The sequence below is a fragment of the Pollachius pollachius genome, assembly GCF_949987615.1.
Source record: "Pollachius pollachius genome assembly, chromosome: 11".
NCBI lineage: Eukaryota > Metazoa > Chordata > Actinopteri > Gadiformes > Gadidae > Pollachius > Pollachius pollachius.
This window is the reverse complement of record NC_136944.1, coordinates 19,623,107-19,644,783: the sequence shown is the minus strand read 5'-3', so window position 1 is coordinate 19,644,783 and position 21,677 is coordinate 19,623,107. Positions and strand designations below refer to the sequence as shown.

The following is a 21,677-nucleotide window of genomic DNA, read 5'->3' as shown; positions in this document are numbered from 1 at the left end:
TTAACAGAAATCCATAAAGCTACACATCCACAAAATATGACCAGAATTCCCACCAACCCCTTTGTAGTAAATCTCCGTCACTCAGGACTTTGGTAACAGTGTGCTGTGCATCTAATGAAAACAGGTGTAGTATTCCCCCAAAAAATGAAATTTAACGAAAACTGCCAGGGACATAGTTCGTACAACTAAATGGTTTAAAGTCTTGACTGTGGATTTACATCTAGAGAGTAAAATAGGACAAAAAGTAATAAACAAAACATAAAGAGCACAAAAATATAACACTTGTATACATAATGCCAGGTCAGCCTTTGCTGAAGGATTCCCTCCGCTGCCATTAATAGACAAGTCCTCCAAACCTGATGCGTGTGTGCATGTGTGTACGCTTGTGTGTGCACGTATGTGTGGGTGTGTCGACGGGCTACTGTTGGCAGGGTGTGATGCTGTAAATCCCTTGGGGCTTCGGCCGACATGCCCTCTAAATCTCTCTCCAATATATTTTACTCACACTTCAGCGAGATAGGCCCTTGAAGTTTGGTCGCACACGCACGCACATACACAGACACAAAACACAAACACACACACACACACTTTCAAGCGTACAGATTGCTGTAGCTACCTTGCCCCCCCCCCCCCCCCCCCCCCCCCCCCCCCCCCCCCCGCCCCCGCCACCCTCCCCCCCCCCCCCCCCATAAAGCACAAGCAGACACACACGCATACTTGACTCAGTCCACTTCCCTTTCACCCCTTAAATGAAAAAATAAAATAACCACATTTCCCATGTCAACGCAGTGTGTTCATGGGCAGTCACAATGCCTCCATCATACGTGTCTTTTTCATCATACGTGAGAGCGACAAAACACACACACAAGCGTCGTTCAGTGTTAGAATGAGGGGCAGACAGTATCCTTTGCTTGTGCGCATGTATATGCGTGAAAACACAAATACATACACTTTTTAGGTAACAAAAAACACGTTAGTAACACCTCCAACCCATAGTTTCAGGGAACAACGCCTCCCTCCTGGCCGGAGCTCGAAGGTCGCTCTTTCGACTTCCCCCAAAAAGGTCAAAGTTTGTTTGTGTGAAGTAGGATGTGAAAAACGTAAAGGGGGGGGTGCCTGGGGACAGCAGTGGCCACCCCGTACCGTAGATTTAAAAAAAAGAAGAAGAGAGCGGTGCGTTTGCGTCCGTGGGCCCGGCAGCAGCGTCCGGATCCCACGGGGAGCCCACGAGAGTCACAGAGGGGGGAGAAAAAAAAAAACGTACAAAATAACAGATGCAAAAAAAGTGTGCAAAATCCCTGCTTAGTAACCGCACTTCAATCACACACACGGGCACGCACGCACACAGACGCACATTCATCTACTACTCCAGTGTGTGTCAACAGACACCCGCCGGAATATACACGGTGTAAAAAAGAAAAAAAAAAAAAAAAGAAAAATCCTGACATGTAAATACAAACGTGGTGTAGCACGCGGTGCAGCGAGCGACGCCGCCGTACAGGAACAAAGCGAAGAAGAGAACGGGTTAGTTTAAGCTCTGGTGGAAAAGGGACGCCATCCAAACGAGATCCCGGTGTTGGTACGGTAGGGTAGAAACCTATGCTACTCGGTAGAAAAGCAAAAACGACGAGACGCAAGGAAAAGTAGTGAGAAGGGGAGGCGGGGGGTACCGAGGGAAGGAGAGGAAGACGAGGGTGGCCGTCGAGGGGCCACGGAGCGCCCGGTTGCATCATAACCCGGCAACGACTGCATCCCGGCCCGGCCTCCGTCTACGTCTACAGTCCGGTTCGGTTCGCTGGCCATCGGCACCACCCCCTTCCCTCGAGTCCCGGAGCGGGGGGCGAGGCAGCTTGAAGCAAAAGGGAGGGGAGTGGCGGGGTGGAGCGCATGGTGGAGGTGACGGAGGTGGAGCGGGGACTAGGAGGGGAGTGGAATAAAAGGTGACAGCTGGCAAGAAGGCGCTGTCTGGGTTGTGGGTCATACAAAGAGAAAAGAGGCCCCTCCCTTGGTTCATTGGGGCGTGGGGGTGTGGGTGGGGGTGTGGGTGGGGTGCTGGTGCTGGTGGCGACTCACAACAGGAAAGGGTTTGTGGTGCCGGGGGGCTGCAGCCCGGCAGCCTGCGGCGGCATGACGTTGGACATGAGCGGCTGGGGCATGGACATCCCCATGCCGGGGCCCATTCCCATGCCGGGCCCCGGGCGGCCCCCGGGGGCCATGCCGGCCAGGGGGACCATGGTGATGGCGGGCTGGCCCATGGAGGACAGCGGCATGGGGTCGGAGGCCAGGGACCCGAAGCCCGCCGGCATGGGGCTGACCCGCATCTGGTTGAGGGTGGGCGGGGCGGGCTGGCCTACCTGGAAGGGGTTGGCCTGGACCGGGGCGGCCGCTGCAGCTGGGGGGGGAGAGGGAGACACGGGAGAGGGAACCAAACTTTAGTTGTGAAAGTCAGCTCAGTATAGACTTGGTGTCTGTTCAGCTGGGGTTGAGGACCTTAGCGTTCTGAGGTGAGTTTGGGGGGGGGGGGGGGAACTCAATTGGCTGCTGGGCAGGTTGATTTGGTCTAACTAGGGTCCTGACTTTTAGAGTTTGTCCCTGCCAAATGGTCAGCTCTGTCCGCCATTGGCTAGTGTGAGGTGTTCATTTTGGTGTGCAAGTGTACGGTATACGTGCTTGTGTCTTTCTGTACCTACCTAATCACGTGAGGGATTGGATAATAGAGAGTGGTGGCCGTGAAGGCCGACACACACGACAGACACTCTAGCTCATCAATCCATAGTCCGAGGAGCTGCTCATGAATTCAACGGGTCATGCACGCAGCCGTCACACTTTTAAAAAGGTGACATATCATACAACCAGGTGTGAGGGTGAATAGCTGTTACAAGCCGTTTTGAAAATGGGCCACTTCTGACATCACAGGTGGGCGTGTCCACCTAGATGTGTGCTGGATGGATCAGTCTACCTGCCGATTTTCAAATATAGACACACACACTTACCAGAGGCGGCCAGGAAGGGGTTGACGATGGGCGCGGGCTGGGCCGGCTTGGTGACCAGGGAGTCCAGGTTGACCAGCGCGGCGTTGGGCCCCAGGAAGGACTCGGGAGTCTTCCTGGTGGGGTGGAGGCCCAGGGAGGAGGAGGTGGGCAGCGGGTCAAACAGGTCCATGCTGCCGCTGCTGGCCAGGCTTGCCTGGGAGGAGACCACACCCCCGTTCCCTGGAGGGAGGGAGAGAGAGAGAGAGAAGGGGCGGGGGTGAGGACGATGGTAGGGTACGGTGGGGTCTCACGGAGCTGAGAGCCAATCACAGAGCAGAGAGTCATTCAGGTGATGCGTTGGCGTACAATGCAGCAGCGAGCCATCTACGTAAAGAAGGAGAGAAGAGGAGAAAAGACAGTACAGACACCGATGTTTACACGTTAAGACCGATCTATGAAGGATCAAGAGATAGATAAGGAAATAAAGATGTAAATACGCAGCGAGATAGATGGAAGAGGTATGGACACATCCACAAGACCCGGTGATAGACACGTCTTCCAAGTGGAGAGGTGTGGTTTTGATATACCCAGTAGGGTGTCGTCACATCATACGGGTCACCAGTGATCATCATCACTACATAATTCCCACATGATCGCAACATGACGACTAGAAAGCGAAATTGAAACACAAGAGTCGGTTCTGGCCGTGTATGCGAGAGGCGACAATTATTTTGCACCCAACAAATGTTGGCCGAGAAGCTCGCCAAGTTCTATTATCAGTCGATCACATTTTTAAGTCGCCCACAGTACGTCTGGTTTATTGCCATGGCGCCCCTGAAACGTCTAACCTCAAAAGCATACAGTGTACACACACGCACGCGCACACACACATACACACACAACTGGAGTAATTATTGGCTGCACTAAAACGGCTCTTTGGAGGTAGACTGTAAGGCAACACGCAGACAGCGGAAATACCTAACGGGCCCATGCGGGGGACCAATCAACAATGAGTAATAACTCAATGACCACAAGGCACAAACGAGCCGTCTCGATGTGGTTCAATCATTCACTGTGTGAGCAGCAGTAGCGGTATGGAGGCAGAGACCGGCGGTGTCTAGCTAGAAGTGTTGGCACCAAACCGGCTGCATGGGGGGGGCGGGGGAGGAGGGTTGAGACCCAGGCAGTGGATGAGTGCACGTCTGTAAGCGGTACCTGGGCCTTTAACAGCCTTCAGCAGGGCCAGCAGACCACTCTGTCTGGAGGAACCTCCATCTTTCAGGCTCCAGAAAAATAGCAACAAAAAAAAAAAATGTAATACCGAACTGTAATACTGAAATATTTACAGAATCGGATTACATATCTTATCGGTTTGCAAAGATCACAGTGATATCGTATTACTAAGACCCTGAGGATTCCTGTGTTTAATATATAATGCTATAAAGGATGCTCTCGGTCCACAGTGTAGTTGAGACACCGTGGAAAGAATATACGCAGAACAGAAGCATAATAAATAATGTGAAGTAAATAAAGACCACTCGATCGTGATTAGAAGTTATCAGAATCAGGTTTTCACACAATGGATGTTGCTCGTTATGCTTGTCAAAAGCGATAAATAATAATGGTTTCATGTCACAGGTGTTCCATTGCCCTGGGTTCGTGGAAGTACCTTACCACGTTATTTCCATTGACCAGAAGCCAAAGTCCCAAAGTGAGAGACCCCCTTTTTCCCCAAAGCCCGGGACTGTCCAAACACACCAGACAGTTAGTTCCAGCAACATTGCTCCCCGCTCCCCCCAGGTTCAAACAGATGCCCAGTAATAAAGCCTTCCCCACAAAGCTCCGTAACTCAGTAGGGTTTAAATCAGACCGTGTTGGCACCGGAGAACAGTTACCGGGCGTTCTCTGGAGAGCCAGGGAAGACCGACCGAGCGTGAGAAGAAAAAAGAGGGGGGGGAATTCAGAACCCGATCTGATCCGGACAGAACCCAACAACCCAGAACGGGGACAAAGGAATGCTATGAAAGCGGACTTGAGCATAACACTTTTACAAATGTACAACGGAACCAGAGGCAAAAAACAATCTTTGAAACATACATTTTTCTATTTGCTCTGGTCCTATGATGTTCGACAACATTGACAAAATGCTAGTGCCACACGTTCTGCAAAAACATTTTGATTATGTCCTTTTGAGGAATTTGGCCATGCCATTTTTAATAGCTTTACCATGTTCTACTGAGTCAGCCAATGGGTATTTCTGCACATTGAATATATCCATTATGTTCCGTCCATTCGTCTGGACACAAAGTGGGGTTGAGGCCAGAGAGGATCGCACGAGCCCAAGAGTTGATGGAGGTCGCATTCCTCACACATGCATCTCCAAGCATGCGTAACCTCGAGATCGCCGGCCTAAAGCATGCACATTACTTACAGCACAATGGATAATTCCAGGTTCAGAGTGAACTGTGCTGTTTCAGTATGTTGGAACGCTCCTCATCCCACTCTCAGGAATAAACCCCTTCTGATCCCTAGATGAGGGGTTCTGGGAGATCATAATGGGCTTTTTATGGCATCCTTTCTAATCGCATTGCAATCTCAAAATAGATGTCCCAATGTCACGTTATTGAATCGTTTTCTCCCCTTTTGATCGATACTCTGTTTTACCTGTGAGCATAACATCAGGGCTAGACCAAAGGATTTTGCGAATACGGCTTTTACTTTCTAGCCGTCACGGTCATTTGCAATGATTTGTTTTTAGATTGTGCACTACTTAATTTTTGGTATCGTTTTGTATTTGCAGGACGTTGACACACAGACACACACATAGAAGAACACACGACACGCTGTGTGATGTAGACAAGGTGAGAGCAGGAGACAGACAGACAGACAGACAGACAGACAGACAGACAGACAGACAGACAGACAGACAGACAGACAGACAGACAGACAGACAGACAGACAGACAGACAGACAGACAGACAGACAGACAGACAGACAGACAGACAGACAGACAGACAGACAGACAGACAGACAGACAGACAGACAGACAGACAGACAGACAGACAGACAGACAGACAGACAGACAGACAGACAGACAGACAGACAGACAGACAGACAGACAGACAGACAGACAGACAGACAGACAGACAGACAGACAGACAGACAGACAGACAGACAGACAGACAGACAGACAGACAGACAGACAGACAGACAGACAGACTGACAGACTGACAGACAGACAGACAGACAGACAGACAGACAGACAGACAGACAGACAGACAGACAGACAGACAGACAGACAGACAGACAGACAGACAGACAGACAGACAGGGTGAGTACCAGTGGGGACAGAGGAGGAGGTGCGCAGGCTGTCAAACTCTGAGAAGTCTTCCTTAGACGTACCGTTGGATGCACTGAACAGGTCAAAGCTACCTGGAAGGGAGACAACACGCACACAAATGTAGATGAACCGTGAAAGCACACACACACACACACACACAGATGCAACACAGGCCTATTTGAAGCAGAGCAGGTTCGCACATGACGACGCATGGAAACAAACACAAGGCAGAGAATGGATGTGGAAACTCTATGGCCCCATGGCAACCACTGGCATGTTTGAATCGGTGTCTTGATTGGCTGAACTTCAGAGTTAAGGGCTTTTTCTCTGGCGGTTGCGCGCATGTGTGTGTATGTGTTCACAAGATGGTGGTATATTTCCACCAGTGGCCCGCTGGAGTCTAGTTTCACAGTTTATCCGAAAGGGTGTCAATGAACTTTATAGGTTGGATATCCTGCATTTCCCAAACATGGAAGTACGAGTTTTCATCTCGTGTCCATATTTGGAAAAAGTGGACGTTTTACCCTTGAAGTTTCTCACCGGTATCTTTGGGAGGGGACTCTTTTTACAGGTCTAATTCCTTATAAGAACCTCAAAATATGGATGGTTAGTTTACCTGCGTTCGAGGTCTTGGGCCGCACAGAGGCTGAGCCCCAGGGGTCTGGGGCTGGAGGCTGGTTTGTTCCCCAGGGATCGCTGCTCTTCATGGGGGGAACGGAAGGGTTGCTTCCCCATGGATCCACTGGTTTAGACACAGCACCTTAAGGGGAAGAGAGAGAGAGAGGCATGTCGAGGCAGGTGTGGTGAAAACACGTCCAAGTGACGATAACTGGACCAGATACCAAGCACAGGGATTTTGCTAAATTAGATTAGGAATTTTGTGCCACTATAAATAGTTTTGCGACACGACAGTGTCAGTGGGCATGCCTTTCCTATCCATTTAAATTCCATGTATTATTTGTTAAGGTCAGAATAACACAGGAAATGAGCAAAGCATTTCACCAGGGGAAATTTCCAGCAATAATGAACCACTTCCTTGTTGGCACCTGGCAACTTAAGATAAACCTGTGTAAGTTCCCCTCATGGTTTGTACCATACGTGGAACCCTCTCGCCTAACAAATATCTTTCTGAACACACAACTCTGCGCAATGCAACTGGGCAGGCTAAGCAGCATTCCTAGTATCCTACGACAAGCTCTGGTTTCTGCTGTTTACTTCTCAAATCTTTGAGAAGACCCGATGAGACAAGGGTACAGTTCAGACACAAGTCGTTAAGGAGCAGGTAGGGGACAGTCATCAACAGGCAGGCTGGGAAAAGCCTGTCCGCAGTTTCCGACAGACCGAAAGAAGGCCGACAGACCGACACAAGGCAGACACACAGACAGAAGGCAGACAGACATACACAAGGCCGACAGACAGAAGGCCGACAGACAGACAGAAGGCCGACAGACAGACAGAAGGCAGCAGACAGACAGAAGGCCGACAGACAGACGGAAGGCCGACAGACAGAGGCCGACAGACAGACATACACAAGGCCGACAGACAGACAGAAGACCGACAGACACACACAAGGCCGACAGACAGACAGAAGGCCGACAGACACACAGAAGGCCGACAGACACACAGAAGGCCGACAGACAGACAGAAGGCCGACAGACACACAGAAGGCCGACAGACACACAGAAGGCCGACAGACAGACAGAAGGCCGACAGACAGAGGCCGACAGACAGACAGAAGACAGACAGACAGCAGTGTGTACCATATGATGACTGCCAGGGGTCCGTCGCAGGAGCAGCAGCAGCGGCGGCGGCACCGGCCCCTGCCCTCCAGGGGTCGGCCCCGGCCCCGGCCCCAGCACCTGCACCTGCACCTGCACCTGCACCTGCACCTGCACCTGCACCCGGCTCCGGGACGTCCATCAGATCCATCAGGGAAGACTGGGGCTGGAGAACCAGCAGGAGAGACAGAGAGAGAGAGAGCCATAGCATTAGTCCACCGCCCACCTACAATGTCACTCAGTGGAGGCTGACCAGTGGAGGGCGCCGCCCCCCACCACTCCCCACATCAGAAGGCTGTCGAAAATGACTGATTTTAAATGAGCAAAGTAAATAATATATAGTCAGTGAGTGAAATTACACATGGGTTAAAAAACGTTGGCTTAAGGGTACTGATGGGTCACGTGTCTCTGGCCTGGCGCCCAAGCACCTTTGCACAAAGACTCGTTCTGAGTTGTACGTGCACAGTTCGCTGCTCTACAATGCAAGCGCTGGCAGCCTGCCGGCGCACATGGTAGCTGCACCGTAACAGCACAAGCAACAGCATCCGTAAGGGTCTGAGAAGCTTAGGCCTCTTCCATTGCATAACACTAAAGATTGCTGTAAAGATTGTGTGTGGAAAGTAATGATAAGGGAACAAGGCACATCATTTAACTGTTTTGCTCACTTGGAAAAGCTGCCAACCCGGCTTTTAGTGTCCCCACTGTCTCATCATATTTACAATAGATCTGGCTTGTGTCATTTTATTTTCCTTTTTTCTTTTTTACTAGGTCTGGGCAATATTTGTATATTATCCTTTATCGTCTTTGACTGGTATTGCATCTTCATCCAATGAAGATGTAACTTATCGTGATACCAGGTTTTATTGTATTAATTAGTTACGATTGAAATATAAGGTTTTAAATATCAGTGAGGAAGGAAGACTACTTTTAGTCTGATATCATACTTTAAATTCCCATATACTTGAATGTAATGTCCCTCGGTTAGAATGTATAGAATGGTATTTTGAATTCATAAGCATAGCGTGATATCAATCTGTCATGTACAGTTCGCCCATAATTACCGTGATGATACATTTGTTCCATATCGTCTGGCACTACACTATACATAGAAGGACTCACGCTGCATGGCGATGCTTGGAAACTAGTCCACCCTCTGCCAGTTACTGTACATTCCAGTTACAGAGAGCAGACGTGAGTCAGACACAATATGGGAATGGGAAGAGACTTGGCTATTTCGGGAAACCCGGACGCAGAAAGGGAAAATCTGACTCCATTAACCCCGACTACGCACATGGGCTCGTGTGTGCGCATCCACTACTATTCCCCCCATGCACGACCCACCAAGAGCATGCTAGGCAGCATTAGCATGAGCGTGTCACCTCTCTCTTCTTCTTGGCGAGCTTGCCGGAGCCCGGGCCGCCCTTCTTGCTCTCCTCCAGGGCCATCTGTAGTCTGAGGTCGTCTCCCCGCCGCACACGATCTTCCTGCTCACACCGGGGGAGGAAGAGAGCTTGATTGTTAAGCACGGCGGCCATTTCGGATCCACCATGTTTAGAAAACACTTCCTACACAGGGCAGCCATAATGGTAGTCCCTGACCAAAAATGCTTGTAATGATTAAATAAAATGTAAAGTGATGCAAATGATAAAGCCTCTAGCTCTTTATGGTGTATAATGCAGAGTCAGAGTAAGAATGTTGCTGATCTGGCATTTGAGCACGGCTTTCATTTCAATGTCAAGGAAAGATCTTTATTGACAGTATATGCATTCAATTATTTTTCAGTCACATTATGGTGGGGTGGGGCAACAAGTGTCATTTCGGTAGAGCGAAATTACTCTCTCAATTTTTTCCAAAGCGTTAAAGTTCAGAAACTACTACTGCGGTATTTCAGTCCTGTTGTCTTTAGTCCAGAAAACCCAAACAACAGAGATTAGGAATCATATTTCCAGCCCCTATAAATGACATGCTGTCATTTACGGTCCTGGCAGAGTAAGGGGCCGACGTGTGTCTGGCAAGTGTGCCTGTGTGTTGTGCATTTGCATGAGCCTGTGTGTGTGCCCGCATTTGTGTGTGAGGGAGTGTGCCCGCATGCGTGTCTGTGTGTGAGGGAGTTTTCCGGTGCTGTGTGCCTGTGTGCGTGCGAGTGCATTCGCGGGCGTGTGTGCGAGTGCATTTGCGCGTGTGTGTTTGAGTGTGGGTGTTTGAGTGTGTGTGTGTGTGAGTGTGCGCGTGTCTTTGTGCGTGTACCTGCTCCGCAGCTTCGCGGCTCATGGCCAGGGCCAGCTGCAGCTGCAGCTCCTCCTCCCCGCTGGTCTGAGGTCGGGCCTGTTCCAGCTCAGAGCCAGCATTGGGAGACGTAGCTACGACACACACACACACACACACACACACACACACGGAGAAACACAAATTCAACACACACATTCACTAGCTGGACTCTATGCCTCAAAGGGCTACGTCTAAGTAAAATATGGAATATTAGCAATTACCGGATGGTGCGTGACATGAGCTGCAGCCTGTGTGTGTGTGTGTGTGTGTGTGAGTTTGAGTGTGTGTGAACTGATATGGGACAGAGGGTAAAGCATTGTTTGCTGGATAACAAGATGCCGTGAGGCGGAAGCAAACACTATGTACCCATGCAGACCAGAGGGGACACACACACACACACACACACACACAACCACCCACACGGGGGAAATTAAAACAAAAAAGCATTTCACACACTCAGCACATCAACCTCAGGTTCCTTTTCTCTTCAGAAAGTGTGTGACAACACTCACACAATCTGTGAGCAACACTCACAAAACAGTGACTGTTATGTGAGCCACACTCACCAAACAGTGACTGTTATTTTCTGCTACACCCAGAAGCAAAGGCATCAGATATAGTAAAGAAACACATTTGGACCTATCAAAAGGTCCATAAAGGCCCTTCATAATAATCTTTCAGTATCTTTGATTCACCAAGTAGTGCCTTTCTGATAAAATCAATGGACATGAATAGCATCAAATAACATGTGTTCTCAGCCACTTTTTACAGCTCAGTGGACACGCCAATATGGATCTGAGGCGGGGGGGGGGGGGCGTCCTGAAACTAGGCCTGCAATAGGACTCCATTACAATCTATCCGTCAGGAAGTGCTGAAGGCCCAGATAAGGGTCTAAAATGAATGAGGGGAACCCAGGCTCGAGCTCGAGTTGCAGTCTTCAGATGACGATGATGGAGCCATGAGCTCCATTTAATCTGCTTGGCCTTCTCTCCGGCCCTCTTCGTTCTCCTCGCTCTGAGTGAAAGGAGGAGAGCGGCCGGGGGCAAACACACGGGCTCCCTCTCTCATGAATACTATCTGTATGGGGGCATCTTTCCAAATGTTCCCCTCTCCCTCTCCCCTCCTCCTCCGATGTATCCCTCCTTTCACTGCAGCCGCGACGAAGGGGGCCCGTGCTGACCGTCTTAATGTGATCCTGCCGACAGGAGACATGAGGCGAGACTCCCATCGTTAAAGAAGGGCGACGATGCTATCTTTAGGACAGAACCAGACCGACCCTGGTGAACATTGTGCCACTGGAAAGGCGTTCATCTGGTTCACTTGCATTAAAGGAAGATGTCACTAGTAGATGAAAATGAGATTTAGCCTTACGGGTTTGAGAGCCCTGCTGGGCTGTACTCATTACGACAGTGTCAGGGTATATTTAGACCCCCGAAGAGGGGGGTGAGTAATAGGACAGAGGCTCTGTGACCAGAACGGGCCCGGGCCACGGTTTCTTTTTGGCAGTCAAAAGTGACAATACTTTTCAGCACTCACAGCCTTTGCCAGCTCGTCTCAAAGTGAATGCTGCCGACTTGTCATAAAAAGGGAAAACTGCAACAGAATTCTCAATTTTTTCAGAGCAATCACTTAAAGGTTGAGGAATCAGCAAATTCTGAAGTTCAGAGATCGAGTCCTGTCAGATTTTGCAGATGCAACTAGGTCAGTTCAGAATGTGGTGTGAGTCGTCAATTCAACCACATGGCCGTGTTTCTGAGAAGAGGGAGGCAGGGTTATCAACAAGTTAACCAAAAGAGCTGGGTGTCCCTGGTTTTGGTATCTAACACGCTGGGGAAAACATACTCCATTTGAAACAACATTTTTTTTTAAACCGGCTGCAGTGCAGGTTATGTTGTTTTAAAAGAGGTCAAATGTATTATTCAACAAGAATGACTCAAGCCGTTCAAATACTTCCCCCATCCACACACATAGGATTAACTTACAATTCTTAAGTGTTCTAGACTGCAGTTTTGAGTTCACTTGAATGGTATGTTTTAAGGAAAACCTAATGGATTGTTCCTTCATAATACAACCGCCTGGCCAACTAACAGAACTGACAGGTGGACAAATGCCATCGCAATTGCCCATACAAGCCACCATTAGTGTGCAGGATACACACAATACTTTCTTTACAACCTCTGGAAATTGTAAACCCCGCTTGCCCCCTCACTTGGCTACAAAGCTGGAATTTCTTGCAACAACACTGGTGTTGGTGCTTTGGAGCTGCAGAGACAAAACATTGATTACTGCCGCTGCCTGTAATGGCCTTGTAGAACAAACAGCGTGCAAAGCATCCGCTAACAACACAAAATGTAGGCTGTTGTTGGAACTCGCTATCATATATGATGAAACTCGCATCTAGCGTCATAACAACCATACCCATTACTAAACTAAAAACATTACCAAGTCGCTGTTCACCTTGACTAGTTACTTTTTTACCCGAATGCGAAGTTGTCTGGTGTTGAGTTAGAATGTCTTGTTTCCATGGTTTGACCGTTGGCTCAACATATTTTTCAAACTGACATCTAATCCCCAAATCCTTTGCTTTTGTTGTCCCTGCGTGGGGCCAGGAGAGAGATAGATGTGTGGACACAACACAGATCTTAAGACCTTCCGTCCCAACTCTGTGGAGAAGGATCTGTGGAACTACACCCAACTGGTGTTAATCTATGTTAAGCTTTATGTATTCAGAACAATGTGGATGACGTGGCCTTCACTAACTTAACTATGTCCCCACAGGTCCACACTTCCTATTTGATCACTACTAGGTGGCTGGGGGTCAAAACTTTTAATTCCCAAGCTATTTTCACAACCTATCCTTACAAAACAAGATATGTTTTGATGTATGTCTACATTATTGTTACACCAAAACTAGTCAGAAATTGCTGGATTTGGAACAAGGAGCATTATTGAGATAGACTAAATTTAAAAATCACCCTTGATGTGGGGCTTCAATCCCCCACCCCCAGCACCAACCAAATTGTCACGTCAACTTCCCTTCCGTTATCACAACTGATGACTCAGCTGGCCAGGACGTCCGACCACAAACACAGTGATTCATACGCTGGAATGTGACACAATACAGACACACACACACACACACCCACACACACCCACACACACAGGAGACTGACACATTCCAGTGAAGACATGCATTAGTAGTCCTGCAAAAACAGACAAAACAGGCAGGAAATAACCCACCAAAAAAAGAGCGGGCAAATTCATGCACAAGTAAACACCAACAAACACCCTGCATGCCCCCCCCCCCCCCCCATCGCCCCATGCTGTGTGGCAGAGGTCAGAGGTCGCCGGGTCTCTGTGTGAGTGGAAAGGAAAATAATGGCCGGGTTCTTTGCTTTCATTTCAACACCCCCTCCATTTTCCCTGTGCTGTTCCTCATTTCACTTCCTCCCGGCCTTCACCCAAACTCTAAACGGTCGTTCCCTTAGACTCCTCTCCCCTCTCACCTCCTCCTGTCCCCTTCTCTGTTTGAGATTCCTTTTCATCGCCTCTAGGATGAGGCCCTGGTGGTTTGGTAAAGCGACCCACAGAGCGAGAGACACAAAGAAGTTGGTGAACATCCCCCCTGCCTCTTACGTTGTGCGAGTTTCAGTTTTATGGACTGATTGTGGGCCCATAGAACTGGTTCTCTCCACATTGGGGGCGTCAACTTTTAAAAGCATCTGAAGCCTCAGTTGTAAAGACAAAGGGGATAAGGGCCTAGTAGTTTCATTCTGTGTGTACGTGCGTATGTATGGCTCATCATAGCTTAAGAATGCAACCCCAGTAACCCCTGTACTGCAAGCCAGAGACCGAGCGATGTTAAGGGTCTGGGAAGGCTTCCGGATGCTGGCAAGACTGGGAATGTGAGTAAAGAATAGATAGTGTGTGTGTGTGTGTGCGTGCCTGTGTTCACAATAATGTATCAGGCCAATGAGTTGGATAATTTCTGCAGCACAGTACAATGTCGGGCAACCGACAATCAGATGGAAGTTTTATTTTTCCAGCACTGAATGTTGGCGGTCAACTGCCAATCAGATGTAAGGTTTGATAGTCCAGCACGAAATGATGGAAGGCAACAGCGAATCAGATGCAAGGGTTAGTTTCTCTGGCAGGGAACGCTGGTTGTCTACAGCCAATGAGATGCTACGTTCAGATTCTCCAGCACGGAATGCTGATGGTCTACAGCCAATCAGATGCTCGGGTTAATTTCTCCAGCACAGAATACTGGTTGTGTAAAGCCAATCAGATGCGAGAGTTAGCTTCTTCAACCAATCAGATGCTACTCACAGCCATGGTAGGAGGCTGGGGAGCCCTCCGAGCGGCCGTACTCCTCGCTGTAGGAGGTGGAGAGGTTGGGCTGGGAGGAGCCGCGGCCGAAGCCCACCTGGGAGCCCCCGGTCGACACCTGCGCCATGCGCTCCTTGGTCTTCAGGGCCTGGGACCTGAGGGGTGAGACGGGTGAGTTACAAGTAAGTACAGGTATTAAACAGTTTATTCTTCCGTTGCAATTTAAGATAGAACAATATATGCCAGGTGTATATCTGACAGAATTATACAACTGCTGTCGTACCGTAAGCAGATTCCGCCAAAATAAAAGTCGGTATTGGCATAATGTATACTAAAATTTAAAAAGCTGTAAAATAAATGTTGTTTTTTTGAAAATATAACATGGCATACAAAAACTCTTCTCCATCCGGTCTCTAAGAACACTCACTCATCACTACATCACCAAGGAGCACTTAACGCTCTCTCTCACCCCCCCCCCCCACCACACACACACACACACACACACACCACCCTCCCCTCACGTCACCCATCGGTCGCCGCTCCCCCACCTCTCGCCCTTGAGCCGCTCCTCGTCCTTCAGCAGCAGCACCAGCTGCTTGCTCTTCTCCCGCACGTTGATGCCCTGGTCCTTGCCGTCGCGGTCCACGTACTGGAAGTCCTTGAGCGTCTGGATGGCGAAGATGTTCTCCTTGCACTGCAGCGCCACCCGCTCCGACCCCGTCTTCACCAGGTAGTCCAGCAGTGTCAGCGCCTTGTACACGTGCCGCCAGTTCTTCCCGTGGTCGTTGAGCCGCCGCCAGATCATGCTCATGATCTCGCTGAAGGCCACCACGTTGTACGTGAGGTCGGCGATCTCCGACATCAGCGACGACGAGGGCCCCCACGGGTCGTTGGACGTGGACTCCCGCACCTTCTTCTCCGCGTCCGAGTAGTTGTTCACCATGTTCTTCATCTGCCGGCGGATGGTGGAGCTCGGCATGTTGGCGGTTGACCGAGAGATGGTGGAGGTTGGCGGGTAAAATATCAAGAGGAAATCGTTGGGGGACTTTCACCCAAAAGGAAGGACGTTTTGGGGGATGGGATGAAGGGGGGGTGGGGGGGTGGGACTCTCTCGGGAATCGCTTTAGGGAGTCTCCTGCAAACAGGCGCACACACAGGGTATGATAGTTTGTATGCGTGTGTGAACCTCTGCGAGTAGGGTGAAACTCCGGCAGCCCGTCCTGCACGCCTGTGACCGTTCCCACGGCTATCTGGTCGTATCTGGCAGTGTGTGCTGTGTGTTTATGGGACTCCTCAAGGCCAACGCGACAAGCCTCTGTATACCAGAACGGTGGCGGTTAGAACCATCTCCACACTCGGAACGCTGACGGCACACACGCCCACGCCATCACCTGAAATCACAAAAACAACACGTCAGACTGACGGATCGATAAGGGTGGTAAATGTGCAGCACTTCCCGGTTGTTATCTGTACACGATGAGGAAATAGGACACCAAACGAAAATTCCTTCTTCTAGGGGAAGAATTTTTATTTTTTCAAGCATTTCACACCTTCAACGACATCAACATCAAGTTTCTGATCTCTCGCTCTGAGTTCACTCAAGATAAATGTAACCAATTCATTCATTCAGACAGGGTCTGGGATGTAGGCAAGCTGAAGTCATGATATCCAGTTTTAGCTTTGAAAATTTGCTTGAAAATCTAATAACAGTAACCAGCTGATCTGTTTCGCCTACAGATTAAATAAAAATATTGTTCAATATTTCTACACAAGATGCGAATTACAAAGGACCCTGCCCTAAAAATAAACCCTGAATAAAACACCATTAACTCATATATGTCTCACGTTCACATCCACAATAGATTCAAACAGCTTTTGAGAAAAGTATCCTGTAGCCCCATAAGTATTTAAACCGAGCAAGACTTTGAAGTTTGCAAATTGCATATTAGACCCACAGCATTGTAGGCTATACAAGGTCATACATGCTACATGACTTCTATCACCAAGAGCTCAGCTTTAGTTTTTTCCAAATTATTATTTATTTTCACTAATACCGTCATAAACAGTATACCTCTGTGAAATGTCAGGAAGGTATGAAGGTATGACAACATTTATACCACCCAAGCCTAGCAGGAACACTCACTAATGTATGTGCTGTAGCCCCCGTGGTTGCTACCTTGGAATCGGTCAACATTAACGTAGACAGATCAAATGGGGTGGGTGGGTAGGACTTGCGTATATTTTGAAAGACGGATCGACACCGACGTGACAGAGAAGCCATATTTCAGCCCTCCCCTAGGTTTATTGCACCCTGTTGCCTTGACTGTAAATTACAAAGCAGGGTGTGTGTGTGGCAATGCCACGCCCCACCACGATGACAGAGAGCCAGGGGATGAAGCACGCTGGCCGGGTGGCCTTCGGAGACAGACACTCGGAGAACAGGCCAGTGGATATTGACCTTATATGGTGGGGGGAGGGGGGCTAACTCAGTAAACATAATCAGTGGGAGGCACTGGATCCATGTCACTTCCTGGATTTGACCAATTAAGTGATGAGCTTAATTGGAGCTTAAATTGGATTTGACCAATTAAGCAATGAACCACTCCTCTGTTCAATCATCATCAGCCCGATGTTTTTCAGTGAGATGACAGGCATTTTACGACTTGAGTTGTATTCACAACGCTACTTGTGCAGCCGGTCCAAAAGACAAGTGCACAAAGACTGTTCGTTGTGTCAAAATATTTCCGAAATCAAGCTTATTCATGCAAATCCTTATTGTGTCACATTGAGAGCTGGCGTAATGTGATGACCAGCTAAAACTGCTTTATAAAAACAGCTCAGCTCACTGTCAGCACCCATGCTATTGCAATTACAATGCAACATCCCTGACCTTAGGCAAGACGTGTGTGCCAAGAGAATCGCCCTTCCCAGCTATTTGTTCGTCTTCATTTCTCTTCCACCAGAGACATTACAAAATTGATCTGCTTCCTCGATGTGAACATGGGCTGATGTGGCCATTTCCGCAGCAGTGAAGAAACACACGGTGGTGACTGACAAATGAACAAAAGGCTGATCTGCCGGGACCACCTAGTTGTGGTCTCAGTGGCCATGTACATGAACTGTTAAAAATGATCTCACTGAGCATCCTGTGGCTTTCACCTAACCACAACAGTGCACACCCATTGGCTGCTTAACAGCCGCTGATAAGTCAACCCACCGGGTAGTCTCTCAGACCAGTACACACTCATGCACTTAGTCTCCTTACAAAGAAGCTGGGATTCCTTGTCCAATGCATGGTAATGGCTTATATTACCAGGCGCCCTGCAAGCACACACACGCCTGGGAACAAGCACTTTCCCCAACCAGGGTTGGGCGCCCAAGCGAGGACGCTTTCCCAGTGCTTGCCCGCCGCTTGGAAGAGCGTGCAGGTGCATGTGTTCACCTGCAGGAACGTTGGTGCGGCGCTAGCACGCTTTGGGGGGGGGGGGGGGGGGGGGGGGGGGGGGGTTGCAGCTGAATTTTGGGCTGTCAAAGGGTGAGGGAAAAAGGGGAAAAGGGGGTGGGGGGGTAAGAAAACAACTTGGCAGATCCCGTAAATTCACTTAGCACCAGAGAATTCTCTCCTCCCCCCCAACATGAATACAAGCCAGACCTAATGACACATCTGCTGCTATAATCACCGATTCACCCACCGCAGACAGGAAGAAGAGAGGAGAGTCTGTCCGCTAGCCTCCCTCCCTCCCTTCTCCGCACACCTCCTTTCCGGAACACCCCTCCTCTTCTCCCTTTCACTCTCCCCTTCTCTGCCTTTTCTTATTGGGTAGAATCACTAATCTCCCAAGGCCTCAGAAACACAGAGCAGGATCTGTGCGTTTGTGTTTGTGTGTGACAGAAAAGAGATCACACACACGCCTCATCGTGAAGCCATGCACATGAATCATGTACTATCGAGAATACGATTTCTCAACCCGGTCCATTCATTCAGCAATTGCGCAAGTCTTAACACACACACACACACAAACGTATGCTGACAGACCCTGCAAAGCCAAAGCAACATAGCTTGTTTTTCCTCCCCTTACCACGCCTATGAATGAAATCACTAGTTGTTTTGGAACTTTATTAGCTGGTGAGTTTATTCCTACACACTTGAACAGCGCAATTGTTCAAAGGAAACCCCATTACTAATAAATCAAAATGTGTTGAATGACATGGTTATGGCGGTGGAAGAACCAAACTAAGCCGCTTTGGAATTTCACGGAACTCTAAAGGCGTTCCATTTTTCCCACCCATGTCAGTCGGTGACAGTTTACCAGCTGAAGACATAATGAGGTGTCGTGCAAGCCTCTGAAGACTCCAGTCTTTTACCTATCACAATACGTCTTCACACACTGAAAGCAATTGATTCTTTCCCATCCAGTCTACTTTAGATTACTATAAAAAAAAAACACCATCACAGCATTATAGATACGACTAAAACTATTAGTCCCATGAGGGAATTCCGGCAAACCCTGGATTAGACCAATATACTAAAATCAGACAGCTTCCACGGTTAACAACAGTCAGACAGAGACATTCAAAGAGCTCAGTGAGGAGAGAAGCAAAATGCTAATTAAAAAGACCACTGGGGACAACAAGAAGCAGGTTTAGGCCAAGCAGAGGCTTAGGATTGTGCTACAATACAGCTGGTGGGAGTGTTCGAATGAAATCAAACCTTTAATTATAGGTTCACATTTATAGAAGCGGTAATACAAGACCTATTCTGTACCTGGGTGAAATTACTGTTTAAAATCACATGATCGCAATTTAATGTTTACAGTTCTTTCTATTCGTTTGTGTGGTATCTTGATGTTCACTCCATGAGAGCTGAGCTCTCTGGGGCCTAACACTGTCCAAAGGAAAATCCATCTCCTGCATTTGTGTTTGTGTGGGAGCATATCGGCATGGTCCCGATAAACTGATTAGAGCATTAGGAAGTCAGGAGTAGAAGAACAGGTCTACCTTGCCAGTTCCACACAGCAAGGGTAAAGCTGATCTACAGATACAACTGTTGCGCAACCGAGAGCGGTTGTGAGTGTAGAGGAGTAGCATCCAAGTCACCGAGCTAGGTCTACCCACCCAAAGTGCCTTACTGTTAAAATATGTATCAACACCGTTCAAGGGGTGAGGTTCAATTTGAAGTTGTTACTTTTTGCAGATACACCCCTGTAGTTTCCAAAACCACAACAAACCACACGGTTGACTGTATGTCTAACGAATGCGTAACATAGCAAAGGCGTCACACGTAACGCAAGGAGAGAAATGAGGACATTACTACTACACCCCCCCCCCCCCCCCCCCCCCCCCCCCCCCCCCCCCCCCCGATCGACACGTCATCTAGTCTTTTGTCCTCCCCAGCCCATAGAGACAAAGCGACCGAGGCACGGGAGGAGAGAACGGTGATAATGCATCTGTCACCCACTGCGACTGAGCGATCATCCTGACAATGGACAAAGCCCTGCCCTGCTCTCTGGCCACGTTTAGGCTCAGGCACAATGACTGACCTGGACATGTACTACCAAATAGCAACCCCCAATGTACTACCTTGTCTGCGTTAGCTTAAACCTCACTGGCTTTGCCTAAGTAAACAGTGACTATATGGTAGGAAATGTGTTCTCTTTGCCATCCTCAACAACCAGCGTATAATGATGGTCATGGTATTACCCAGTATGGGCCCGCAAAAGAACGCAACACAGGGAGCGCTCATGGTACCAGCCGAATAATAAATCACGGCTCCCTCTTCGTCTGATGCAAAACAGACATGCTAACGTCTGGCTAACGCTAGCCACCGTGCTAATATGCGCCAAGCCTCCCAAATGGAAGAAACTGAAATAAAACCCACAAACCATTGTTTTAACGATCAGCGTGTACTGCTGTATTAAGGCCACTGCACCAGTAGCTCGCTGACTGCAGTGATATAGTGATGAAGGGGAGATAAAGTACAGCCGGCCGGTGGAATAACCGAATAAAGTATACAGTACCAGGGCTCAAACTTCGGAAAATATCACAAACTCGGCGTAAAACACAACAGTTTCCCGTAGTGTCTTTGGCGAAATAGCCGCCCGATTAGCACCGCAGACCCACACAGTGTTAGAGCCAGACCCCGAGCTCTCCGGGGATGCTACCCGCCCATGGCTCGCTGGAGATAAAAAAACTTGGTTTTAAAGAAAAGTTGCCCTGGGCTAGCTAGCTGTGTGTGTTACTTTAGCATGTTGGAGGTCCTCGGGTGTTCTCGCACTCCGTAGTGGGATGCAACACATCTGTTGGTCAACGGCTGATAGTGAGTAGGAAAAAAAAAGTTGTTCTAAAAGTTATCATCATCCCAAGAGTCGGGAGATCCGTGCAAACAACTCGACGCGCAGGCTAAAAGCTACGCTAAGGCGTAAGCTAACTAGCATGCTAGGCTACTTAGCCTAGCCTAGCCTCGCCCCGACGAGACGGTACGGTCCGCGGAGACATCGCCGACAGAAGCAGGAGGCTGGACGACAACCCGGGGGGAAAAAAACACGAAACAACGGCGGTATCGCTACAGCATACCTGAACTTACCATTTCTCTCGGCTTAGTGTACGGGTCCTTATGTCTCTTATAGGTATAACCCCCTTGGGCGAGTATCTATATGGTGTTTGGATAAAATACTTGAATTGAGGGTTAAAGGAGCTTGTTGCGCCCCCGCGTAGCAGCAGAATGTTGCTATGCTAACGTCAACAGCGAGCTACACGTATCTGTAGCGCTTCTCGGCGCGCCTCTGACTCCAGAACATGGCGGGCATAGCCTCTCGGGAGGGGGCCAGGCGGAGAAGGGTGTGACCAACGCGGCTCGACTCGCCGTGAGGACAAAAGTCTCCTCATCGCATTCCTCGATGAGGGACACATTCGCATGAATAGACATAATAAGTGAGAAAAGTGTAAATGCACGGCCAGTTTAAGCTTTATATCGAGTATGGGGAATATTAA

The 21,677-nt window shown here is 49.0% G+C and overlaps 1 protein-coding gene across 2 annotated transcripts; it reads right to left on the bottom strand.

The window, feature by feature from the left end:
* Window positions 1-699: 699 nt before the first annotated feature.
* Window positions 700-21,456, bottom strand: epn2 (epsin 2). Of its 2 annotated transcripts, none has more exons than XM_079746361.1 (10): window positions 21,271-21,456; window positions 15,236-16,078; window positions 14,688-14,842; window positions 10,338-10,450; window positions 9,470-9,574; window positions 8,073-8,256; window positions 6,929-7,072; window positions 6,312-6,404; window positions 2,994-3,212; window positions 700-2,392 (listed from the first exon to the last, which is right to left on the bottom strand). In XM_079746361.1, the coding sequence occupies exons 2-10, from the start codon at window positions 15,664-15,666 to the stop codon at window positions 2,070-2,072; spliced, it is 1,767 nt and encodes a 588-aa protein (XP_079602487.1). In that variant the 5' UTR covers window positions 15,667-16,078; window positions 21,271-21,456; the 3' UTR covers window positions 700-2,069. The 2 variants fall into 2 exon arrangements, with proteins under 2 accessions (XP_079602487.1, XP_079602488.1); XM_079746362.1 differs by having other exon boundaries at window positions 6,375-6,404.
* Window positions 21,457-21,677: the final 221 nt, after the last annotated feature.

What these genes read in the sequence shown, in the direction of transcription:
- epn2 (XM_079746361.1), bottom strand. Translation starts at nt 15,666, where the DNA reads ATGCCGAGCTCCACCATCCGCCGGCAGATGAAGAACATGGTGAACAAC. An exon ending in CCCAGCCTCCTACCATGGCT is followed by an intron (nt 10,451 to 14,687) that starts GTGAGTAGCATC and finishes TGTGTGTCGTAG; the next exon opens with CTACGTCTCCCAATGCTGGC. An exon ending in GCCGCGAAGCTGCGGAGCAG is followed by an intron (nt 9,575 to 10,337) that starts GTACACGCACAA and finishes CGGTGTGAGCAG; the next exon opens with GAAGATCGTGTGCGGCGGGG.